General features: G+C 36.0%; 1 protein-coding gene across 15 annotated transcripts in view; it reads right to left on the reverse strand.

Moving 5' to 3' along the window:
- SEC31A (SEC31 homolog A, COPII coat complex component) overlaps window positions 1–15,402 on the reverse strand; it is a 63,596-nt gene that overhangs the window by 13,013 nt on the left and 35,181 nt on the right. For 6 of the 15 annotated variants that reach the window (XM_033105490.1, XM_033105488.1, XM_033105484.1 and 3 more), the window contains 7 exons: window positions 14,135–14,261; window positions 12,886–13,031; window positions 11,466–11,639; window positions 9,225–9,398; window positions 6,767–6,859; window positions 5,935–6,061; window positions 3,480–3,818 (listed from right to left, as the gene is read on the reverse strand). In XM_033105490.1, the coding sequence (XP_032961381.1) occupies window positions 3,480–3,818; window positions 5,935–6,061; window positions 6,767–6,859; window positions 9,225–9,398; window positions 11,466–11,639; window positions 12,886–13,031; window positions 14,135–14,261 (1,180 nt within the window). The remainder of the gene's footprint in view (window positions 1–3,479; window positions 3,819–5,934; window positions 6,062–6,766; window positions 6,860–9,224; window positions 9,399–11,465; window positions 11,640–12,885; window positions 13,032–14,134; window positions 14,262–15,402) is intronic. The other 9 variants (XM_033105491.1, XM_033105489.1, XM_033105496.1 and 6 more) reach the window with 5 other exon arrangements.

Below are 15,402 nucleotides of genomic sequence, written 5' to 3' on the forward strand. Positions count from 1 at the left end.
TCCCCCTACACGCCTAGCATGTCACATTTAAAAAAAAGGTGACAAAATTAAAATTTATAAAGACACACATCTTTAAGGTTATCTCCATTGACATAAAACAGAACTTTCCCCAAAAAAGTAAGGAAGGCTATCATGCGCCTTTCTTTCACTTAAAACCAGGCCTTTATAATTTGACTAAGAAATACTTCTGAAAATTAAATTTTTTCAGTATACTGTTTTATGAAAATATGCAACATTATGCCCCTTCAAGACTCTTCTTTGCAAAGAAGCACAAGACTATATACCTAAATTAAATTTTCCATTATTTAACAAAATCAGTAATGTTCACTCAAAGATAGCTTCATGACAGCTTGAAGGTCGTTTTATCAGAAAACAATTTTTTTTTTTTGAGTAAAATTCTTTCAAAATTCTATTTGAAAGTGCTCACCCTTAGTAACAAGCACACATTAAATCAGGGACACAAAGACAGAAAAAACTATCAGTATCCTACTTATTCTAGACAGAACATGGAAAACTTCCTGCTTTCTGTGCTGCCACCAGTGAACCAATGTTTCACTATCCTAACTCAGGCTGTTAACACATTATACCCAGAACTGGGAGAGAGCCTGCTTTCCTTATCTCTGATTCTGCCATGCTACCCAGTCTTGTTTTGTAGGACCACTCCCCGACTAACCTCCCTCAAGTACCAATTCAACCATGGCTCTGAGCAGTCCAAATCCCTTCACTAGAACTTTTCTGTTTATTGTATGAGTGTAAAATTCTTGCCTTGGCATTTAGGCTTTCCAAAATTTGACCCAACTACAAAATTTATGTTCTAACTTATAACAAAACTATGTGCTGTTTACTAGAAATGTACTGTCCTTTTCTGCCTCCCTACCTCTGCCTGGAATAATTGTGATTATAGACTGAACAGATAGATACTCATTAAGAATTTACTGAATTAAAAAAAAATTTTACTGAATGAATGTTTTAATGATTGTAACATTAGTTTCTCTGAGCGTGGGCACACAATTTTGTGGTTCCCTAATAGTCAGAGGGCTTGAAAATCCTACTGTCTGTCAAGAATCACCCACTGGACAAGCTGAATTTCCAAATTCTATAGGGAACCATGATAGGATATAAGATACATTAAAACAAAGATAAAATTTTCAGTCATAATTACTTGTATAACCTTAGCAAAATTTTTAGGAAATCAAAAAATATGATAAAGCTGTAACTGTTAATTAAAATATAGGAAACTATTAACATGCAAGAGGTAACAAAGCAGCTAGCTTAGTGCATGCTGACTATTGAAAAAGTTTGTTTGGCTTCTTCTTCCTATTAGTCACTCTGTTTCTCAGCCAGGTTAGAACATTCTGTTACTTTGTATATAAGCAAAGACTTTAATCTCATAGCCAAATGCACTTTTGCTTAAGAAAAAGATATCCATGCAACTATTTAACTTAGATGATGAAGTAAAAAATGCCTAAAACAGTGTTGCTAAATGATTTTTCTAATTCCAACACTGATAGCTATTTCTATCACACCAGGGCTATACTCTATGGTAAAGAATAATGAACACAGGGTTTGAATTGAAGACTGAGAGACCTGGGTTTATATCTCAACTTGGAGACTATCACAGTGCAATCATGAGAACATAACATAACTCCTGGGAAATTCAAGTTTCCTCACGTAAATTTTTAAAAAAATAATTATTTTTTATTTCTCATGGCTGTGAGAATTATATAAAAAAAATTTATCAAGTGCTGGTACATGTCCAATAAATGATAATTCACTTCCCTACTTCCCTGTACTACCTTTTAAGTGGGGATTTACTCGAACCCATCTTTCAGTCACAAACTCTAGTACCCAACTGTTCACTGAAATAATGTTGAGACTGTCTTCACCCAGGTTTTAAAAGGTAATTTTTTTAAACTCTATAATTTAATTAGCACTCCTCTCTAAAATAGCAACCTATTGAAGTATCTGTATTGAAAATGGCAGAAATTTTATTTGTGCAGTAAAGGATGACACATATTGTGCGTGTGTGTGTGTGTGTGTGTGTGTATGTGTGTGTATGATTTTTGGTACTTTAGACTTCAATATTACATATCAAAGAGAGGAGGAGATATGTGTATACTTCTGGATCCATAAGATTTTATTAGAAAGAATATTTTCTTAATAGATCCTATTTTTTAATAAGTGTTTTTAGCAATTAAAGCTATTGCTTAGCACATAAAAGGAGAAAAACATATACTGGGCTCCCCAGGAGCAACTTCAGTATTAGGAGCAAAGCAAGAATCACTCATCCTTTAGTCCATCTAGTTCAAAGTCATCAGTTATAATCCAAAAGAAAATGTTTTCAAATACCAAAATGCATAGAACTCTAATTTTAAGTGAGGTTTTGTGTAATCACAGCTAATTTTGCAGTCATTGTCCCTAAATGCTTTTAATGTATTAATGCATTCAATCTTCTTCATAAGCTTATGAGTAGGTGCTATTATTATTTTGAGGAAACCGAAGCTTAAAGAAATTAAGAAACTTACTTAAAGTTACATAACTAGAAAGTAGTGAAGCTGGGATACAAACCCAGGAAGCTAATTTCAAAACCTGCATTCTTAACCACTATGCTAGTGGTTAACCCTGATTCATTGATCCCTTTACACAGCACATGTTTTTGAGGCCCATTTTATTATCCCAAAATGAAAATCAGATAATATAACCTAACCATAAAAAGTTAATATAATGTTCTAACTGTAACATGAGAAATAAAAAATTTATAAAACGTATATTTCACCATAAAAATAATTTTTAATTATGACTTTAATTAGAAAATTTCAGAAACAACTACACTACCAGACCCCCACCCAACACACACACTCAAAAAAACCACCTAGAAATAAAATGTTTGAGAGGATGGTACTGCTCTAATGGAGAACCAGTATACTACAGTACACTGACTTTCTACTGTATTAGGGAGTCTGTCAGTTGTGCTCTCTCTTTTTTCCTTTAGATAAGCAAATCAAGATCCCTCTTCACCTTTACAAATAAATATAATTATAAAATTTGTAAAACCTCACTAAGACCCTGTACTGTTTAATCTCCGTGAATGAGTTTAAGGCACAAATAACTTTAAAAATTAAAAACTTCTCAGTAAAAACAGAGCATAGTTTTGCTCTAGTAAAGAAATTGGTGTCGATTAAATCTGCTTCCAATCACCACTTATCTTGCCAATTAATTTCTTACCACTTCCTTGAACTTCAATGCAGATTATACACTCTTATTCTTTTTAGCTCTACAGCTTTCCTCATTTAGCAACTAAAGTTCATTATGGGAGAATCACACTTTTAAAAATAGTTTTAGAATTTGTTATGAAAATTCAATCAACACCTCACAATACCCAGTATACAAACAGTTAGAAATAATTCCCCTCCATCCACCCATGTGTTCATGAAAACAATAAAGGAGGGAGCCAAACCAAATCCCTTTCAAGCTCAGACCTGTTCTTTGGGACGCAGGCAGCTCACTGGCAGCAGGCAGTGTACCTGTTGTTCCAGGAGTCAGTGCATAAGCTGAAGATGGTGGAGCTCCCGGTCCGCCATGCTGGAAGGATGCTCCAGAGGAAGGGGGAGGGGGAAAAGAAGCAGTAGGGCTGGAGGTAGGTGGAGAGACCTGGTGCTGTGCTGTGTAAAGCTGAGACTGCCCAGAATAGGAAGGAGCAGAAGATATGTAAGGATTGTTAGGGTAAGCGTTTGAAGCAGAAGGAGCAACAGGCTGCTGAGGTTGATATGTTGATGACCCCCCTGTTCCGAAGACATACTGCTGGGTTGGTTGATAAGCTACATCAAGAAGAAGAAACAGAAATTTTAATTAGTTACAAGTTTATTTAGCAACAGAAAACCAAATTATCTCAGTCTATGGAACCTGTTTTTATCCTTCTTTTAACAGTAAATTACAACCACACATGACCATTTATAATATGCTATGCTTTTTTTTTTTTTTTGCAGTCTTTCATAATTTAATCTTGAAGGTTACATGCCATCACATCCGCCACATTCTGTTGGTCAGACAGACCAATACCCATCAGGGGAGGGGACACAAGGGTACAAAAACCAGAAAACAGAGATCACCGAGGGCAACTTCGGAGGCTCAAAGGTGTAAATTCCTCAAAGTCACATAATTGGAAGGAGAAAGATCTGGGTTTCAAGCCAAGATCTATACGACTCGAGAAACTGTTCCCTTTGTTTTTGTTTTTTTGTTTCAGGTATAATATGCTATGCTTTTGATATCTCAGATGGCATAAATATACTAAAAGTCATTGGATCCCATATTGGAAACCTGCCATCTCCAGATTGCTGTGGGCTATGAAAATCTTTCAATCATCAGATCTAAAAATTGCAAGACTGACCCTTTTCTGTATTAGACTTTCCAGGGCAGATCACTTCGTAAGATGTATACATAAATGTCTAATCACTCTGTTGTATACTTGAAACTAATACAATATTGTATGTCTACTCTAATTGAAAAGTTAAAAAAAGTAATAAAATATTTTTTAAAAGACTGTCCCTTTTCTGAGACTTCCTGTTCCTGTGAAAAGACTGCAGTGAGATAGACTAACCACCAGATGGAACCATGAAGGAATTCCACATCCTTTACCATAAGATTTACAGGGAATTTGGTGGCAACACAGGATCTCCCCCACCATAAGGACTGCAAAGCGAGCACTACTGTTATGGATCAAATATCTTCTCTAATGTCTAGTAAAATCATCAGCTACCCAAATTCTGAGTATGAGTACAGTTCCAAATTAATGGCCAACTCTAAGATCCCTGACAAAACAATTACTATGTGATATTTCGTATATTGTACGTAGTTGGTTAGTAAGCAATCAGGCAGCCAACTAATATTTTAATGCAAAGACCTGAACTCAGATTAGCAATCTTAATACCGTCACATTTTGTGTGACTAGGGTAGGCATGAACTGCTACAGAGTGAACCTAAATCTAGTAGAACTTTACTGTTCTACTCAGAAGACAGTACTTTCACACTGAGCAACTGAGTGAAAAGTTGTACCAAATTTGTATTCGTGTTAAGTAAGAACATCCATTTTAGCACAGAACATGCGCATTCAGATTAGTTTTTACTAGGTAGTAGCCTCTTGCTTTTGTAATAGTTGTTTAATCATATCTTCCCATTTGAGATTTTATTTTTTTGCTCTCCATTTAAATTTTAAAATAGTGGTGATATTTTACTTTCCAAGTGCAAATATTTTCTGAAGAAAACAAAAGCCAATGGTGGATCTATGTCATTATTATACATTTGTCAAAACTCACAGAAGGTACACCACTAAGCGAGAACCCTGGAGTAAAGTGTGGACTTTGGTTGATGCTGACGCATCACTGTAAGCTCACTGACTCGTGACCACTGTAGTACAGGATGCTGACAGTGGGGGAGGTTTACATGGGGTGCAGGTATATTGGAACTTTCTGTACTTTCCACTCAATTTTGCTATATAAAACTTAAATGGCTCAAAAAAAATAAAGCCTATTTCTTAAAAAAATAAAATAAATGGAAAACAATAATAACAAATGTCCCTTGGAACCATTTTTCCAAAAATGGTTTATGCCGTCTTGCCTGAAGAAAAAGGATATGTACCAAATAATTTCTAAAATTCTATCTTTTATACCAAATCATGGGACAACTGACTCTCTTTAATAGGTCTTAGGAACAAGAGCCAAGTGTTCTGACACAGGAGCTGTTTGCTAGCATGTTGATTCAGGATGCTTCCTAGGGAAACCATGTTTCTCTACAGCAAGGACTCGAGCCCTGCACATAGTAGTTTGTTCCTTATTTGTTAAAATTGATTTGATCATGACTTTGGAGCTTCAGAGTAAATAGTTGCTACATTAGATGAGACATGCTGCTGTGAAAGGACTTCAGGGTTACACTACTTACGCTGTGGCTGTGGATAAGGTGGCACCTGGGAGTGCATATGACCTGGAGCAGGGGGAAGCTGAGCTGCGGCAACATTTGGGTTAACATTTCCATGCATTAAGAAACCTGGAGGTGGAGGATTTTCTCCCTAGGAAATGAGAATATGGTAAAAGGAGGATTACATTTGGAACCAAGAATCTTACCCAATGGATTTATAATCCCCGACATAGAAGTCTATTAAAAAACTACAACAAAAAAACTTTATTATGTAAGAAACATTGCATTTTGCAGATTCTGTCTTCTTCAAAGCACATTTTCTGAGCAACACATTCTGAGTGATTTATCAACGATCAGACAGGTTCAAAGTAATAACTGCAATGAATGACAACAAATGCTAATAGCCTCATAAAGTAGTATCAATGATATTTATAGTTAAGTCACCAGGGTTTTCCATCTCTACTAAATTCCATCCACTACTCCACACTTGGGAAATGTAAGTATAAATGCCATAAGGGAAGTTTGCTTCTCTTCAATTTCTGCAATGCTTAGGAGGAAAAAAAAAGGAAAGAAAGAAAAGGAAAATCTTCAGTGAAATCAGATTTAAACCATTGTTAGAACCTTGGCTGATGTTCTTCTAGCTCAAGTCAATGTAAAACAGCAAAGGAGGAGAGAAGGAAAAGAAAATAAATTAACTGTGCTAAAAACTGCTTCTTGCATCCTGAAAGCATTGAAATGCAGTAAGGAGGCAAACAGATGGGGGTGGGGAACTTGAGAAAGGCAGGGTAGAGAGTATATAACTATATATATTTAGGTGAGCAGAGTTCTGCTCAAAGAGGAATAATGAAGGATATACCTGTGTGTCAGAGGGACAGGCTGCAGGTGGATGGCTGGGAAGGGCGGTAGGAGTTTTGTTACTCCAGGTAGTGACAGTAGGGGCAATTCTAACCTGAATTGAACAAAGAAACACCAATCACAGAAAATAAAAAATGAAAATGTTAAAAGAAGAAAAAAACCCCAAAGGCATTAATAGCCATACATACGCAAGGCAAAAAGAGCAGCAAGACAGCCTAGTCAGGCAATTGCTTTCAAGGTAGCTGGGATTCCAAAAGAAAAACACACATTCACAACAAAACAGGAGAAGGGAGGCAACAGAAAAATCAATATGAAAACCTAAATCAAAGCACAAAGAACAATGCCATTCAAGTGTCAAGAATAAGGGGGGAAAGCTAGGTCCTGTACGTAGGGAAGGAAAGACGACATTCTGAGAAAAAAAGGTAATTGAGTAAAAAAATGATTTTGAAGCATTAATAGTATTCATGCTAGTATTAGATCTGTAAACACATTGCTGTAAATTTCCTTTTCTGGATTTCATTAGAGCCACAAAAATCAAATTTATCCCATATGAGGCTTAGAGTCATACAAAGAATATTAAAGAACATCTAGTCTCATCCCCACTCTTGACCACTGAGAAACCCAAGGCCCAAAGGAATGAAGGGGTTTCCTGAGGTCCCTCCAACTCACTGGTAAAAGAGCTAGGATTGATTCCAGGTCTCCTGCTTCCCACGCCAGCATCTGCTACACTCCACCATGTTGCTAACCCTGGAGTCCAGAGGTTTTCAAATTTTTTTTTTTTTAAAGCCATCAAAATCTTTTTTGTGAAGTAAATCTTTGTAGAAACTCTAATACATAAACAACAGCAAAGATGTGCTCGTCGAAGTGGAAGTGGACGAGCGAATCTGGCCTCCCTTTTGTCTCTTTAGTCCTGCCTGCAAACATTCCTTCAAAATCACAAGTCATTCTCATTCAGCACAGCATAAGCTTTAATTAAGAAAATCACTACTTAATTTACGGTTGAATTTGTTTTTCTTGTTTTAAAGTATGAGACTGCTAAGTCAAAGTAAAACTAAAGTCTTCTGTTGTTTCATGTTTTCCCAGAAAGACAGATAAACCCAAGGACGTAAAGAGTAAATACTCTCTTCTCCCAGCGCAGAGAACGCCTTACTACTTCGGTTCCCTGAGAGACAGTGTGGTCCAACTCAAGGTGCTTGGGAGTTCTAGTCCCACACTGCTGATTAGCCACAGAAGGCTGAACACTTCAAGTTCTCTGCCTTCAAACTCTGGTTGGCTGCTTGACCACTCCACCTGTTTTCCCAGCCATCCCCTGATCTGCCCTACCTATGTCTTAGACTTTCCAAGTCTAGTTTAATCTCTGCAAGAGTGGGGAATTTACTGTTTTGTTTACCAATATGCCCCAAAAAGGTAATCAAGACAGGCACTTACAATAGGCTCTCAATAAATATTTGCCAAAGGAATGAAAAAACAAAACAAAACAGAGAGTACTCTAGATAGTTATGTTCAAATGTAATCTATCCTGATTAAGGACTAACCAAAAGTATAATAGACAAAAAAAGCATGATTTAATTTTTTTTTCCAGTTATTCATGAGTTTATATTTACTTTGCTACAATGAAATGTAAGAAAGACCCTGTCAATTCTATCAGCAATTTGTTCTATTTTAAAATGAGCAGAGTACCTGCTACCTTGGTTTTCAATCAAGACCATTTATTACTTATAAAAATATACTTTTCCTTTAAGAACACGAGGGTCATCTGCTGGTCTAGAAATATGTTTCTATGTGAAACAGTAAAAAACAGTAAGGGCCACATTTTATGCCACTAAACGTTTGGTAATTTTAATTTAATACATAAATTAATAAAAATTATTTAATCATCTTCACATTCCCCGTGACCTACAACTTCATAAACCTTTGCTCATTCACTTTCCTCTAATATCCAAGTTGTCCCCCCAAAATGTTTGTATTCTCAATACTCTTTACCGTGCAGATATAGAAGACACAGTAAACCTACACTAATAATTCAGAAAAGAATACTCAAAAAAAAAATCAAAAACATTAATTTCTAAAAGTATCTTACAAAATTAACCAAATCACCCACAAAATTGTTCCTGCCGTTTTGCTTACTTACAGTTTGTTACATGAATCAAATGGTAGAAGTTTCAAGAACAGATAGATGTACACGTGTAAGGGAAGTTTGAATGATGGAGAAATCTCTCTTGAGAGCTTAAATTAATTTATATCTAAAATATAATCTATTTGACCAGATTAAAGGGATGACTTTGAAAAACAGATCTTAAGTACCACTTTGAAGAATATAAAAAGTGTAACTATTAAAATAGTACGTCGTCTAGCTTTATCATAGCAGACATGGTCTCTTACCAACAAAGTAAAACCACCAGGCAATTTGAATAGAAATACATTAAATGTTCTTACTCAGTCTGTACCATATCACTCACATGGGGATAATATTGCTGAGTTGGAACTCTTGGCATCTGTGTGTGGCCAGCAATTGGTCCAGGCCTGCCCTTGGGCAGCTGCTGCCTCTCATAGGGAACTTTCGGCGATTCCTGCCCTGGTACAGGCTCTCCTTGTGCTCTGTAAAGTCTGTCACGAAGCTGCACAATATTTGGCTATGAGAAGCAATGGAAGAAAACAAAGCAACCTGTGAGAGGTCACCTAAATATATGACAGCATGTTGATTTTCTTGATTACTCATGATATTTGTTTATATACAACAGACCTTGGCACATTAGGGTGTGACACCAAAGATCAAAGATACATAGTGTAATTTATAATTTAACTGAGGCAGAGATTTGAATTATGCCCACATGGTAGCATGCAAGATCAATGTCCCTTCTCCTCACTATTCTTCTGTTGTTTTCTTGTAGTTGAGTAATGCTCACAAATCACAAAAGTAGTTAAAAAATACATAACTGTTTCTTTGTAGGGAAAAAAAGGCCCCAAAAAAGAATCAACTGCTACAGATGGTGATGGAAGAAAATGATGATCTAAGAGATAATAATTTTAAAAAATGTTTGAAATAAAATAAGATGTCAAACTCAAAGACGCTTATACAGACAATTATATAGATCTATAGTATGAGTTGACCACATACTTGCCCTAAGTATTAACAACAAAAAAGCAATGTTGAAATGTTTCAGCAAGAATTCCTTTTAATATCTGTAAAAATTATGTATTTCTATAAATTCATTAAAGGTTTAAAGATATCTTTTATAGACTTTTTAGCTATACTTTATTGTCTTTTATGGAGGAGAATTATATACTATAATAATATCACAAAGTCTCAGGACATATTCCCCAGAAAATACTAAGGGTATAATGAGATATATAGAAGGAAGTAACATCAAAATTATGATATTTGCATAAAGAACGTTCTTTAAAGGTTCAAAGAAAAGCATGAAGAATAATGTATAGAAAATGTATGTGGTTATAAGTGGTATTGAAAAGAGTTTAATTCTAAGGCTAGAAGATCTAAAGGACTTAGATTAAGTTAGCTTTAAAATAAAGGGTCTTACATCTCAATATAAAAATGAGACCAAGAAGTAAAATCATATAAAACTCTTATACCAAAGTCATCATGAAGACTAAGTTTCTATTCTACCTATTATTTTCATTAACAATTTGGAAAGATATGACCTGGATTCTACATGTAAGTGTATACAAAACCAACTGGAGAGTCATTCCTCCATAGTGCTGGTACACAGATGTTAAGCATTATTATTCAATGAAATTTACTGATAATTTCCTAGAACAGACAAAATACTGAAAACAATTTTAACTAAAAAAAAAAAAAAAAAAAAAAAAATCCATCAAAAACAGAATAAAGTTTACAATAAAAAGTACAGAAATAAAATATTTTCAAGGCTCAAAATTAAGCTCTGTGAAACATACAGTGCAGATATAAATATCCACTTGTGGAAAACTTTCCTCAAACCCGACCCCGACGCCCACCCATGCATGCTTCATTACGGGTTTTAGGTTTCCCTCTTCTGTGCTCCCACAGCGTCCTACCTCCATCATAGCACTCTGCACTTTTGGAATCCCATGTTTACTTGCCTGTAGTCATTTTGAGCTTGAAAACTCCCTCGGGGAAAGGATATTGGCAATCTTGTTCATCACTGTATACTCAGTCACTTATTTAATTGAATTGAAACCAATATATGAAAAAGCCTGAGTTTTACTGCACACCAAATAAGGACAGCATTAGGAATGTAATGTAGTTCCCTCTGCCTTGAATACTTTAAAAATATGCTCGCCCACAGACAGTATCAGAGTGAAATGGCATATAGAATGATCTTTGTTAATATCTGGGATGGAACTTATGAGAATTTTAAAATTATGACCCACTAGTTTGATTAAGTATTAACATTTATAGCTTTTCAACATAGATGATTCCTACAAAGGACCTTGTACACAAATTTAGCATTTGGCTTAAGAAACAAATTTTCCCATTTATTTTCCTCAAAAACCATGCCCTTCTGTACAAAGGGATCTATCACACTACAACAGCATCCTATCTCTTTGACACAGCCTAGATACACCTAAAATGATCCTTGAAGAATTTCAACTGTTCCAAAACATTCCACCTACTAGCAGTTTATGTTTAATACTGAGTGCTATCTCCTGGACTCAACTTTCTCTACATTAAATGAAGAAAAATGACCAATTGCAATTACCTGGTTAGTGTTTTCAGGAAGAAAAGCCAAGGCTGCAGCAATACTGCCCTGGGCTGCCAACAAATTGGCATATTGACTCATCTTCTCAGCCAAAAGAACTCCTACAGTATTAGTGTCCATGGCTTGGGTAAGTTGTACAGCTTTGCGTAGGATGACAACTTTCTCAATCAGATCCTAAATGAGAACAAGAAGGGAGAGTAAAGGCAAAACAGAGGAAGATACCAAGATGTGTGTGACAGGAAGCAGGAAAAGATAGTTATTAAAATTTCCAAAACCTACTAAAAGTACAGTCTCTTAGAAAGGTCTGGCATAGTTGACTACCATTTAATTAACAGAAAAAAGTAAGGTAGAAGGAGGTCTCACTCATGGATATGGCATAGGTTACCACCTTCTCCTAAACATCTTTAAACTGACAGACACTTCTGAGCTACAATAGGCATATATCCAAAGAGAAAGTGATCAGCAGATGTCCAAAGGCAGAAACTTGGGATCCAGCAGATACAGGAGAAATTAGGAGTGAAAACATCATACTATCTGTATTATAAAAATAGTACTCCTATGATGTGACCTCCAAATGGGCTTACTATTTCAACCTCAAGTTTCTTATGTTGCTCTTCAATACCAATTCTTTCAACAATGGGGAACTATGCTTCAGATATAAAGCACAAGAATATCCTACTTATCTACCTTTCATAAGTACACAAATCCAGAAGTGTGAACCTACTGTGTTTTCTCTCAAAGCACTTAAAAGGAAAAACCTTCATTTCCTCTCAAATTTTCAGTTTCAACAGAGTGATCTTTAAAGCAACAACTCTAATGAGAAAACCTCTTTCCAGAGAGAAAAATAAATATTAGACTGAAATATCATTAGACTCTGATTAAATGCTTAGGAATTCTAAATATATAAGTTCTCAGTGCCTGAGAATTGTCCCCACATTTTTTGCTTCCTCTCTTGCCTGTGTATTGATGCTTCGTGGGATTCCACTGACCTCTTACTTTCATTTTCCCTTAGCCATGGAGATTCTCTACTGGTACCAGGACTGCCCCCCATTCCTAACCCATTGCTTCTTTCTTTGACCAAGGCAGACAGGGTCACTGGAGGCAGTGAGAGGAAATGAGGATAAAGAGGCAAGGCCAAGGGTTATTTGCATACTCTGGCCACCTACTTCCCCCAGTCAACTATCAAATCACAACCTTGATCTCACGGTTGCAACCCCGTTTAATTATCCCACCATCTCTAATTTTGTCCCTCCAAATACAGCTATAAATACACATAATTATCTAGCAAAAGAACTTCTAAAATGTAAATAAGTGAGGGTGAAAGCAATGAACTTCTGGAACAAATCAATTCCTAGACTATAAGTAGGGAGAAAGACAACAACACTAAAAAGGAAGCACCCTTTATTTCAAAGATACTAACCTGAAGAGACAAAGGGTTGCTTCCATCTTGAGCTTTAGTCCAACAGGCAACTAGTTTCTCTACATTCCCTGCACAAATATAGCAGAGACATGCCTGAGTCTGCAAGAGGCTATCACCTTCACTTTCAAGCCTGGTTCCCAAGAGATCTACAGATAAAAGAGGAAAACAAAGTAAGATTATTCTCACTGTAATCTGTATATGAGGTCGTGAGCAGCCCAATAATATTTTCAGAAGTATGGATTAAAATTCACAACCAATGAGCAGTAGGTAGAAACAAAATTACTGTCATGTAAATGCTCATAAATATTTATTTGTTAAATGAATGAAAGCGTGTGACAAACTGTATATAATAACTTCACAAAATTCTATTCCTGGCTATAGAATGGATTTCCATTAATTATATTGGAAAAAACAATAAATGGAAACAATATTTGCACAGGAATCCTTACAGAAAGAATTTAACTCCATTTCATTACATCAGATGCTTTTGTAAGCAGTGGTCTAAAATATGGCACACATTTTGAATAAACGTCAATGGCAGCTAGGATTACTATAAACTATTTATAACAGCAAAATTAATCAGGTAAGTTTCATATTCTTATAATTCTTTCAAGGTAATAAATTGTTTTTTGTTCTTATACTAGGAGTTTAAAGCTTTTGTTCTTGCAAATAATAAATATTATTCCTTAGCCATCAGTTTAGTCATGACCTTTAACAGTAATTTCTACTCAAATGTTATAATTATTACTTTTATCAAGATAACACTGAGAGCTGATTATGTGCCATTTTACTATGAATAGACTAAGGCTTAGAAAGCAATTTTTTACTAGATCATACAGCTAGCAATTGGCAGAGGCAAGATTCCAAGTTTGGTCTGTCTGAAACCAAAATCATTAAACAGTATTATCAAAAATAATGACTAGGTGTGGAGAAGTGATGTAGTTAATAATTCTGAGAGAAGCATGCAAATGAGAACTTCTTTTTCTTTCTCTTTAAAATTATTTTATTTTTCAATTAAAGTTGACATTCAATAGTATTTTATGTTACTTTTAGGTGTACAACATAGGGGTTAGACATTTACGTAATTTACGAAGTGATTCCGCAATTAGTCTAGTACTCACCTGGCACTATACATATTTGTTATAAGAACTCTTTTTTCTTATTTCTGATTTGTTGGTTTACAAAAATTTCTAATGATATCTGTCAATTTTATTTACAATGCACCATGCCATAAAGCTCGTTTTCTTACCACAAAGGGCTGAAAACTCATCAAGTTTAGCATAAGTCAATACTGCAGCTAAAGCCTCTCTCCAATTTTTAAGGTCACAAGACTCAACAATCTCTTTCCAGTTCTTCATCACCACTGCAGTAATTAGCTTGAAAAAGGAAAACAAAGAGAGAATTAAAAGCCTTTGGTATATTAATAAAAATTAACTCTGGCTAAATCATATCTTTCAAAACTATCATTATTCACAGTATTTCATGCAGAATAAAGCAGCAGCAAAATGAAGTATTTCCTTGAACGAACTGACATACATAGAAGATGGTTATTATTTTTCCTAAAAAAAAAAAAAAAAAAAATCACACAGGCTCAAACTCTTATAAAAATTCTCAAAAAAAAAATTACAGGACCAACCTGGTGGCTCAGATGGTTGGAATACCGTGCTCCTAACACCCACGTGGGCCAGTGAGCTGCGCCCTCTACAGCTAAGATTGTGAACAACGGCTCTCCCTGGAGCTGGGCTGCCTTGAGCAGCCAGAGGTTGGCGTCTGCTGCCGAGGGCTGCTGGGAGCTGCCGTGGGCTACTGTGTGCCGCCATGAGTGGCCGGTGGCCAGCGTGAGTGGCCTGCAGCCATCATAAGCGACTGGCAGCTGGCGAGAGCTGCCCTGAGCTGCTGTGAGCGGCCGACCGACAACTGGCGACCGACTGCCTGAGCCGGGGGAGCATAAGACTCGTAATACCAGCATGGGCCAGGGAGCTGTGTCCTACACTAGACTGAGAAACAATGCTTGAACCGGAGTTGGGGGAGGAGGTGGAAGAAAGGGGGAAAAAATTACACAAATATATTAATACTTTATAAAATGCTGAGAAGGAAAAATACAGAGTGTTATCAAAACATTTAACAGGTCTGATGGACTAGGGAAAACTTTCTGAGCATACAGACACTTGAGATATGAAGTCAGATTAACTTCATCATTAAGAAGGAAAAAAAACATACCAGGCAAGGGAACACTAGGTGCAAAATACATGGAGTGTGTGAGGAACTGAAAGGCAGCTAATGTGACTAACAGGTAACAGGGGAAGAAGTGACATGAGACAAGGCTGGGGAGACTGACAGCAACCAATGCTGGAAAGACTGAACACTGGGACGACTTTTAAGGAAAGAACTTAGTAACATCAAGCAGGGACTTAAAAATGTTCAGATTTTCTGCACCAGAAATTCCTTTCCTAGGACTATAGCCTCATTAGACAATTAGAAATTTGAAAAAAATCTTTAGGCACAAGAATGTTTATC

The sequence above is a fragment of the Rhinolophus ferrumequinum genome, chromosome 5 (assembly GCF_004115265.2).
Source record: "Rhinolophus ferrumequinum isolate MPI-CBG mRhiFer1 chromosome 5, mRhiFer1_v1.p, whole genome shotgun sequence".
In the NCBI taxonomy this organism is placed as follows: Eukaryota; Metazoa; Chordata; class Mammalia; order Chiroptera; family Rhinolophidae; genus Rhinolophus; species Rhinolophus ferrumequinum.